General features: G+C 41.7%; 2 protein-coding genes across 2 annotated transcripts; both read left to right on the top strand.

The window, feature by feature from the left end:
- Nucleotides 1-1,272, top strand: foxe3 (forkhead box E3). The gene has a single exon (XM_018667417.1). The coding sequence runs from the start codon at nt 1-3 to the stop codon at nt 1,270-1,272; it is 1,272 nt and encodes a 423-aa protein (XP_018522933.1).
- Nucleotides 1,273-6,869: 5,597 nt separating this feature from the next.
- On the top strand, nt 6,870-9,504 carry foxd2 (forkhead box D2). The gene has a single exon (XM_018667410.2). The coding sequence runs from the start codon at nt 7,384-7,386 to the stop codon at nt 8,485-8,487; it is 1,104 nt and encodes a 367-aa protein (XP_018522926.1). The 5' UTR covers nt 6,870-7,383; the 3' UTR covers nt 8,488-9,504.
- Nucleotides 9,505-10,983: the final 1,479 nt, after the last annotated feature.

Genomic DNA, 10,983 nt, shown 5'->3' with positions numbered 1-10,983 from the left:
ATGAATCTGGCAAATTATTCTTACTTCTCTGGCATGTGCAACATGACCGCAGAGACGCAGCACTCGCCCGCCGAGGCAAGTCCTGTTGTCCTGTCTCCAAACGTGAGCTTGGACTCGCCGCTGCCTCCTCCTCCACCGCCTCTGATGCTGCAGGCCCGGGCAAAGGACAACATTTTGATCAAGTCTGAGCCCAGGGGGAACAGTCCCGGCACGGAGGATGGAGCCGCTCTGGGCCAGACCGAGGAGCACCTGCCCACCGGGAGCCGCCGGAGGAAAAGGCCCGTCCAGAGGGGGAAGCCTCCTTACAGCTACATCGCTCTCATCGCCATGGCCATCGCCAACTCCCCCGAGAGGAAGCTCACCCTGGGGGGCATCTATAAGTTCATCATGGAGCGTTTCCCTTTCTACAGGGAGAACTCAAAGAAGTGGCAAAACTCCATCCGCCACAACCTCACCCTCAACGACTGTTTCGTGAAGATCCCCAGGGAGCCCGGCAGACCAGGTAAAGGCAACTACTGGACTTTGGACCCCGCAGCTGAGGACATGTTTGACAACGGGAGCTTTTTGAGGAGGAGGAAAAGGTTCAAGCGCACAGATGTGAGCACTTACCCCGGGTACATGCAGAGCTCCAGCGCCTTTACGCCGACCCCGATGGGCAGACCTTCGTACCCCAACACTCTCTACGCCGGGATAGGGTCTGGTTACGGCTCTCAGCTGACGGCCACATCCCCGCATCCCGCCATGCTGCATCACTACCAGACCTCCGCCGGGGTCGGCCAAGGACAGCCGCGCATGTTCAGCATCGACAACATCATCAGCCAGCAGACGGTGGTGCAGAGCGGCCCGGGTGGAGCGGAGCTCAACGCCCAAGCGCTGGGAGGGCTGGGCGGGAGTGACCTGGGCGCCATGACCTCCAGCTGTTCGGTCACGGGCACCGACCCGTCCGCGTGCTTCCAGGCCCAGACGGTCAACCCCTCGGCGAATATGCTGAGCAGGAACAGCGGGAACATCGCATCCAATCTGGCCACCGGGTACCCGTACTCGTCTTCGGCCTCTCCTCCGAACCTACCCACCATGACCCAGTCCGGGTTCTCCCCGGGGAGCTCTCAAGTTTACTGCTCCGGGAACCGGCTCTCCCTGCCGGCCCTACGCCCGGGCTCGTGCGCCGAGCACACGGAGCAGCTGCTGGGCCTCCCCAGCCCCATGAACTCCTACAACAACACCTACATGAGACAAGCTAACTTTGCATCAGGATTAGACCGGTATATGTGAGACTTCATTAGCTGAAAAAAACCCTAACCCTAACCCTACTAAATAGTCCCAAACTAAAGAAATATTCCCGCACTGAGTCCAAATGAAATCAAACACAGTTAGTATGATAACATAAAAGGCCCCTATCAGAAAAATACTGGGGCCTATTTTCCAAAATGCCTTAAATGACCCACTATTTTGTCAACATACAGGTTCATGTAAGAATTAGATTCATTTTATTTTTTATTTTTTGCCAGGATCAGAAATGAAATGACCGAGCCTCATGCAAAACATTCCTATTTAAAAGGTGTAAAGCCATTTAGATCCGTATGACACATTCCATGACTGTATCTCAGAGCTTTAATGTATTTCATTGTGACAGATTTTCGTTCATATTTCCTGTATTTTTTAAGTCTCACTGTGTGCGTTATATCATTCGAGTCTGCTGTTTTTCATGTAAATAGTTTATTAATGTAAAAACGTTAATAAAAGAAAATGTGTTGTTATTTGGTGAAGACAGATGGAAATAAATTCTTTTTTTTTTTTTTAAATAAATGTGGTCTTTATTTATGACTGAATGAGTTTAAATAAATAAATAAATAGGTGATTCATTATCAGACAAGTGAGTTGTTCCTATCATATTAGGCCACTGATCAGTAATTCACACTGTTCAGTCAAAAGTATATAACATGATAACACTATTGAACTAAAAGTAAAATTATTCATATTCAAATAAACAAATACATCTTTTTGGCTAGTTTTTAGGTGTTACCTAAAAATTTAGTCATTAGAAATGTTTAAATATGTCCCTGTTGTAAAGTGAAATGTTTAATATTACCTTGTTATGCTAACACAAGGTAAACATCTGACATTACTGATTTGCTGGATAGAATTCAAAAGCCAAATTTTTCCATGATACATTACACATACCAATAAATTTACAATTTACTCAATAAAGCAACACAACATCCATCATCAGCATCATTTAACTGAGCACAAATCAAAGACACCTAGGTTAAGAACTGTTCACAGTAGTAACCACTCACAGTACCAAGAAAACACAAATAATGTAAAATGTCCAATTTTATTTATCTAGTTAAAAGTGGGTTCAAAGCCTGAAATACAGACCTCTCGTCAAAACAGATACCTGTATACACGCAACACAATGACAAAGTAAAAGATGTACAAATGTAATAAATATTTTTTACAAGTTTCTGTTACATTCTCAATATGTCTTTAGAAATCATCTTTATTGGAGTCTAACTTGTTGGTGGGTAAAATCTCACTAGTTCTTTTATTTTGAAATCCTCCATAAAGTTCTTATTTAGGATGTCTTGATTAAATTTAAATTAAATTTCAGGATTTTTTTTCAGGATCACTTTAATAATAAGGCTTTTATGTTATTTGTGAAATTGATTTTTAAAATTTTATGCGACAAAAAATTAATTTTGCTTCGAGGTTGTGGATGCACACGTAACAGTGCTCACTGTCTGTTTCTCTGAGGGGCTAAAATAACAAATCTAATGACTGTTCACTGGTTAAACTATTTATCACCAGCTAGTTGTTGTTCAGATTTTAAACATTCAGTCGAAAATGAAAATATCAAATGGACACTAATATAGTTAATAAATATCCACTGATGGGTGAAACCTGGAATTAGTGAAAGTTTCTTCTTTTGTCAAGTTAGGTCATGTGGAAATGAAGAAAATGTAAAAACTGGTGTTGGTGAAAAAACGGTAGTAAGCCTATTTAGTTCTTTGTAGCACTCAGCTGGGACGATAGTGAAGAATGGTGGAGCGGTAATTCAGTTACATTTTGGTGGTCTTCATTAAATTTAAAGTTTAAAATAAAAGCCAAAAACACAATTCACAAAAACAATTCAATCTCATATTAAAAAAAAGAAAGAGAAAGAGAGACTCACCAACAATATGTACAGATATAAACTTACTATTATTCAACAGTAATAATAAAAAAAAAAACTCTGAATTACTATTATTTTTTCTCAGGTGATCAATTTTTCCAGCTATTTATCATTTGGCTTCCCATTTTTATGTCTGACTTTCCAGACAGTTACAGGCCAGATGAAAGTTTCACAGCGGTCAGACTGTCACTTCTGATAACAATCATAACAGGAGATGATTACGGCTGCGACACTCCCACAGCGGCCCATCTACACTGTATCTACTACTGTACTTAGATTGCTAATACATCAAAGTGGCTATTGTAGGTTATGCTACAGTTTTTGTGGGAGGGGGGGCTATGATATAATCAATAGTGCTATAAGGGTTATGTTATAATGTTATATGTCTCAACAGTTCTTCCCACCTTTTTGCAATAAGACTACAACAAATGGTGTGGGTCAGTCTGACCAAGGCCAGGATCAAACACGGGGCTGAAGCAGTCTTCTTCTGCACATGTCATGTTTAGTATTACAGGTATATTAAATCAGTTAAGTCAGCATGGTCAAATTCAGTGTAGGCCTGCTCATAACCAGCTGAACTTCATCACCTCTGTCTGATCCAACAGCTGTCTATTAAGTATAAATGAAGGAGGTTGATTCAGCCCTGTAATGCTGAGGGAACTGAAGGAATCTAACAGTTTCTCCAGGTTAGAAATTTCCACCACTAGATGGAAGCAAAAGCAAGAGATGTTCAACCTCTCACTGTTTTTGTTCTTTTACAATTCAGATTTTTTGAATTTGAAAGTTTGTTGTGATCATGATGAATTATAATAATGAGTAACTCTGAGTAATGAAACCACTACAGTTAGGTAATGATCTAAAGTCTTACACAGAATGTGTCACAGAATAGTCTGATTTTTTATTTTATTTTATTTTTTACTGCATTTTGCTTAACTGAAATGATTCTGTTTTGAAGACTTTGAATAGTTTTGAATTGTTTGAGGAAGCACTGTCATTATTTTTTGTTCTGCTTCCACTTAAATTAGAAATGTCCCCTTTTCCCCCAGAATTGCTTTTGTTAATTGTAGAGCTGCTTCATGAGCTCATTAAGGATCTGAATAGGCTAAAGACTGGTTCTAATAATAATACTGGTCAATAACATAAGCTTTTCATCTGGACTGGTTTATTTTGTACCAGCTTCAAAACTTAAAAATACTAAAAAATATCTAATTTATTTACTGACAATATTCTTGTGCATTCACTTAGCAATGTCTATACTTTATGAATATTACATTGATATCTTTTAAAGACATATATCTCCAGATGGGGCCACATTGATATGGAGCTGCTGTATTTTATCAACAAATAACCGCTGGTTGACTCGACAGGAAGTTTCACAGTTTTATCATTTCCCTGTATTTACATAGGACGTGACTCTGGCTTTAACTGTCATTTAGAATTTGTGTTACTTTTGTACCAGCAGAGGGCGCTTCAGCACCACAAACAGCAAAAACAAGAACACCCCCCACCCCCCCCCCCCCCCACCCCATTCGGACAGATCACGGCTCAGAAAAACCAAAACCCCATTCAACCTTTGGTAAAGTTCAGAAACCTGAAATATCCCACTGCGTACGTTTTGTAGATGATCAAATCTGAATAATATTAGATAAAAATTAGATAAACAGATAATCGATCAAATAATGACTTGTCAGCCATATGCCATAGCAGAATTAAACAGCCTCTGTGCAAGTAGTTTCCTTGATACTAATAATAAAAAGGCTGTAAATAAAACGAGGCCTATAATAATTTTTATAGCTAAATATATATATTTAAATGGGTCACGTGCCCCATCTTTTATTGACTAACTGCCAAATACAACTTTGGCTTCCATCAGCAAAAATCACCAAGTCTCGGCATAAAGAATCCCACCCAAGACAGTCATGCAGCTTATTACAGTGTCAGAGGTCAAATAAATAAATAGATAAATAAATAGATAAACAAATAAATAAACGTGGGCAGTGTTTTCACCCTATTGTACAAGACCTTCTTGACAAATAAAGGAATGAATATGAAAAATATCTTAATCATACTCGTGAGACCCGGAGAAAGTAGTAATGAGCAAGTCATACCTGTCATGCAGCTGTCAGACAAGTCTCTGTGTCTCTTTCAGATTTTAAAAGGCTCGTGACAGGCAGGTCAGAGAAGAGGACGCGCGGATCAGTGAAGGCTTCTGTCTGCATGCTTGACTTTAACTTGATTCCTCAGTGGAACAGCAGTTTCCTTCAGTAAATAATAAGCACAAATGCAGATTTAAGATACACACAACAAAAGCAAATAGACATAAAACAACGCAGAAAGATTGTATGAAAACTCTGTTGTTCCTGGTGATTAAAAAAAGCGAACACAAAAAAGTATGACATGTGGTATATTGTTGGAGCAATAAGATGAATGAGGTGCTGATGTAAACGCATTACAATAACTCGATGTTTCTGCAGCGTAATGAACGGGAATGTTCGCCAGCTCCAAATAGGCCCGCACACATCACACACACACACACACACACACACACACAAACCATACACATTGTCATCTGCTGGCCTTTCACTCCTGACGAAGACGAATTGGAGCAGGTTGCAGCTGCCCCTCGTGCACCCTGGTGAATTATGCAGAAAATGCAGATGGATAAATGTTGTGACTTCTTGACAAGGAAAACACAAAACCCGTGAGAAGTGAATCAGGGAATTAGGCTGCTGGCCAGAACCTTTGAGGAAGAATTCAGTGCGCCCGAATCGACCGATTTATTAGGAACCAGAACAGACGGTGAGAGGCTCCGTTTGTAAAACCTTGTTCATTTAAACAGGTTTTAAATGGTTCAATGAAGCCTTATTTTACAGAGTCAAATGTTTCAGCTCGAAACCAAAATTAGAAATATTAATAAAAGTCAAACAAACATAGTGTTAATAGGCCTTTTGTTGTTAATTTGGCAAAATCTTGAAATCCATCATAAATTACATTTTATTTGACATAATAATAATAATAATAATAATAATAATAATAATAATAAACCTATTTGCTTTTAGGATTAGCCTTTCCACCAGTGTCAGGCTATTTTCAGAAATTTTAATAACATTTCAAAATTCACCATGTAAATGATGAGTATGTTTGGATTATGTTTGTAGCCTGTTTCATAAAGATTTCAGTCACTATCATCGGTGTGCACCTTTTACTTTTCTCACACTGCAAAAAAAAGAAAAAGAAAAAAAAGAGTTCATTTCAGCGAGTCACGCAGCCTCAAGTTCATAAACTCGCCTTTCACATGAGTAATGTAATAACAAATGTCATAATTCGGTTGTCAGTGAGATATTGTTTCTTGCATTTAATGCATTTTATCCATATTCCTATTTTTAGGTATACTGTCAATATATTGACGAAATACAGAGTAAGGAGCATCATTTGAAGTAAATGCAAATATTTATTGTTTAAATTCTTAAACAAGTTAAAAATGCATGAGAACAGATGAGTTTAACCGCCCGTGGAGCGTGTGTGTTTTTGTTATTCTTTTTATTTTTTATTCTATTTTTAAAAAAAATCTAATCTAATTTCAAAATTCAAGAGCTGGTCCTAAAATTAAGCCACTTTTTGCAGGGTAATCTCGTCCAGTTCCTGGTAACAGTGACTCAAAGACCACGTGATCAGCGTGGTCCTATAAATACCTTTTGAGAGCCAAGGAGGATAGTGTGACAGTCTGGCTGGATACCTATCCAACACCGTGCGTAAAAGATATTTTGGAAAGACGCTTGGATATCCAAAAGTAGCTTTTTAAATGACCTGCGGCATAAACCGATCACAGACGGAAACACATCGCATTTGAAGACAAGCGAAAATGTGCATCGGTTCAAGATTGGTGATTTCTGACTGACTTTTTTTTTTAACGCCTGAAAACCAGAAGTTTTCTGCTCGATGAGAACCTCGCGCGGCCCTGCTTGACCAGCCTCGGACGGCCCGGAGTCGCCAAAACCACAGGTCAAACAGTTATTTATCTTTTGAATAGATTCTAGCCATGTGTGCATTCAGTAGTTGGAGATAAAGCTGCAGCAAAAAAAGTCTGGTGTGGTTGTAAGGGGGAGAGGGAGAGTGTGTCTGTGCGCGCTCTCGCTCAGCAAAGCCTCACCGGACCACAGGAGGAGGAAATCTGGGGGAGAGAGGGGGGAAGAGAAGCGGCGTCTCCAAGGATGACTTTAGGGACGGATATGTCCGACAGCTCTGCATTGTCCGAAGATGTGGACATCGATGTGGTCGGGGGTGACATATCCGTCGGGAAGGACGGGAAGTACATTCACCACGAGTTCAACTTGGACAATGACTCGGACGACAATTACTCCCAGAACGCGGCCGAGAGAGGTTCCTCTCCCGGGCTCAGCAGCTCCGACTGCCCGTCGGACCAGATGGGGTCCAGCGCAGAGGCCGGGACCGTGATTGGAGACAAACCCAGAAAAAGTGCACTTGTGAAGCCCCCTTACTCTTACATCGCCCTTATCACCATGGCCATCCTGCAGAGCCCCAAGAAGCGCCTCACTCTCAGCGAGATCTGCGAGTTCATCAGCAACAGATTCCCTTATTACCGGGAGAAATTCCCCGCGTGGCAAAACTCGATTCGCCACAACCTTTCCCTAAACGACTGCTTCGTGAAAATCCCGCGGGAGCCCGGCAACCCCGGAAAGGGCAACTACTGGACCCTCGACCCGGATTCCGCAGACATGTTTGACAACGGGAGCTTCTTGCGCAGGAGGAAGCGCTTCAAGAGGCATCAAACCAACGAAATCCTCAGGGACTCCGGTGGCTTCCTACCCGGCTTTGGATACGGCCCGTACGGATACAACTATGGACTTCAGCTGCAGAACTTCCACGCAGCCCACAACCCGTATCACCCGCACCACACAGGTGGTTCGTTCCCGTTCCCCAACGCCCCCTGCACCTTGCCCTCATCAGCCTCCATATTCCCCGCGCCGCATCCCCTGCCCTCCCTTTTAGGGACCGATTTAAGAAAGCCCTTTTACCCTCAGCTGAGCCCGTCTCTGCCGCCCCTCAAGACGGACTCCAGCGCCCCGAGTCGGCCTTCGTTCTCCATTGACAATATCATCGGCGCGGCCAACTCCACCGCCTCTTCCTACAGCGCGCAGCCAGGCAGCCAGGCGCAGATCCTGGCCATGCTGACCCCGGCACTGGCCTCCGCTTCCAGTCATTTGAACCTATCACAGGACAGCATATTACAGCCTGGGCCGCAAGGTCAGACTTTTTCCAGCAAAACCCCGAACATGAACACTTGTCCTTTCTAAAACAAACAAACAAACAAACAAAAACGCAGAAAATCTTTTATCAAAAAGCCAATTGTGGCGTCGTCCTATGTGAAGGTAGGCTGAACATTCTTGCTGAAATAAGAGTGTTTAAGCTTTCCCCCCAGTTTCCTGCCAATGTAAGAGGAGAGAAAGGTTTATTTATGGTTTGTAAATATGTGTATAATATTGAGAGACAAAGGGAAGAGAAACTCTGAGAGGGATCCTTTAAAAAAAAGAAAGAAAGAAAGAAAGAAAGAAAGAAAACAACGCTGGCCTGCAATCTGGCATGTGACCTCCATTTGTCAGTGGGAGGAAAAGAAAAGGATCCTGTTATTTTATAAGTTAAAAGGTGTCACCCACAGCTACGGGGATGCTGTAGGATTTCTTTTTTTTAAATTTAATTGAGAATTTTATTATGATTTATATTGTTTTTATTTCGTGCGTCGTGAGAAAATGGCACTGTTGTTGACATAGGCTGACAAGAGACGGCAAACTCAGGTTTTACTTATAGAAAGCACATGGAAATAAAAAAAAAAAGAGAAAGACAGAGAGAGAGAGAGAGAGAGAGAGAGAGAGAAAGGGTGTTTGTATGGGAGGGGGGGTCCTGACACAAAAATTTCCCACCATCACACTCTCCCCTCTTCCCACCCTTCAAATCTCCTCTTCAAGGTGAATTTGTGACAATATCATTTCATGTTGTTGGACACGTAGGCTATGTGTTTTTTGATTTTTTTGTGTCAAGAAGAAGAAGGAGAAAAAAAAGATCGCATTACCTCTCTCAACCTTTTTAATTGTTGTTCGTTCCTATCTATTTCACAATCTAATCTGTGAGACATACAGTATGTCATGTGTTGCCATTAGAGAGAGAAAGAGAGAGAGACACCTAAATGTTCATAGGTCATTTTTTTTGTTGTAATGACAAGAATAATAAATGTTTGTGAATTTGAAAAGGAAAATCGTTAATTTTTTTTTATTGCATAGAAAGTTGATGTGTCAGAGATAAAAAATCTTAACAGCAACACATGCTATATGCTGTTTTTGTCATCTTTAACACGCAAATGAATTGTTTTGACAGGTCTAACCGTTCCTGCATGTTGCAGGATTTCATTTCTAAACCTGTTTTTAACTTGAATGATTGCGCACAAGGAGAGTAAAACTTGGCATTTTTATTCAACTCTTTCCACTTTAAGGCCAAATCTTATTATCAATGCTTGTTCCAATTACACGGCTCCTCGTTATAATTCACCCAAGTGTGAACACTGACAACGAGGGGATCAGACAAACTCCATTAGTCTCTTTGACACGCAGTAAATTAAGACCTTTCTCTTTTTTTAAGGTGTGAGAAACGCACAAAATTCAGTCTAAATATTTCAAACACGACTTGATGTGTATAACAGTCATGAATATCACGCAACAGTGGGCAAGTATTCCTCTTGTGTGGCTCTCGCTCGCTTGTAAAAAAAAAAAAAAAAAAAAAAAAGGAGAGGGGGGGGGGGACTATTTTCTAGCCTAGTTACAAAGGCCCTAAATGAATGGGGCACGTTAGCAGGCCTCGGCGGTCCCGTAATTGAAAGTGAACAAGGATATACCCACGGTCTTTTGGGGGCTTTCGTTGCTAATTTGTAGCAGCATTTTTCATCAGGGCTCCCCTAATCCACCATAATGCGGCTTCTTTTTTTGTGGGGGTGGGAGGGGGTGTCGTTTGTTGATGTTGTCAGCTCGGACCACCGGCCCAAGGGGAGTAGAATGTGCGCGCAGCGAGCGGTCCCCCCCGTGAGACCAGCCACACACATTTTCAGACCCTGAAAAGCAATCTTCTCAAAAGGCCCTCGGTTTTTGCTCCGCTTTCATGTCATCTCGTGTTGTCTCGGGATACGTATAAAAGGAAGCAGTGGGACTCGTCCGGCTACAGAAAACAGAGCCATTGGTCTTTTTTTCGGAGCTGTTGGAGCACATGTTTCTAGACAGAAGGGAGGTGTGAAGCCTCTTTTATTCGCTAGATCTGTGTGCAAATGGTTAAATTAGTTTGTGGGTGTTTTGACAGATGATTATTAAGGATGAAGGGTGGGAGGGCTGACTCCTCTGTTTTCCCTCAGCACAGCTCACTGAAAGTCTTTGAAACGAAAACCAACACATGACTACTTTCTTTATCCAGGACCAGCCTTTATTTCTTTTATTTATTTTTTCCCCGTTCTTTCTGCTTGTTAGCGCAAATTGGGCAATTGATAAATATCGCATCAGGATTTTGAGAAATAATTTTGATCAGTCTTTTACCTCCGTCGCCCTTTTCCGGTTATACCCGCGATGTTAATTGATATCCTGCATATATAATTTGCGCAGTAAATGAGGTGGAAAAAAACATTAGCAGACTATTGAAGTTTTCTCCCGCGCACCAGCCCTGACAGGGAGTCATTACGCACCGCATCAGTCCATTAAAATCCACATGAAGCGTTTGCAGAGGTGGTTAAAAAACCATTTAAGTAACTGCATGGAACT

This window comes from Lates calcarifer, linkage group LG17 (assembly GCF_001640805.2).
Source record: "Lates calcarifer isolate ASB-BC8 linkage group LG17, TLL_Latcal_v3, whole genome shotgun sequence".
NCBI lineage: Eukaryota > Metazoa > Chordata > Actinopteri > Centropomidae > Lates > Lates calcarifer.
The sequence above is the reverse complement of the archived record's forward strand: the minus strand, read 5'-3'. Positions and strand labels throughout refer to the sequence as shown.

What these genes read in the sequence shown, in the direction of transcription:
- foxe3 (XM_018667417.1), top strand. Translation starts at nt 1, where the DNA reads ATGAATCTGGCAAATTATTCTTACTTCTCTGGCATGTGCAACATGACC.
- foxd2 (XM_018667410.2), top strand. Translation starts at nt 7,384, where the DNA reads ATGACTTTAGGGACGGATATGTCCGACAGCTCTGCATTGTCCGAAGAT.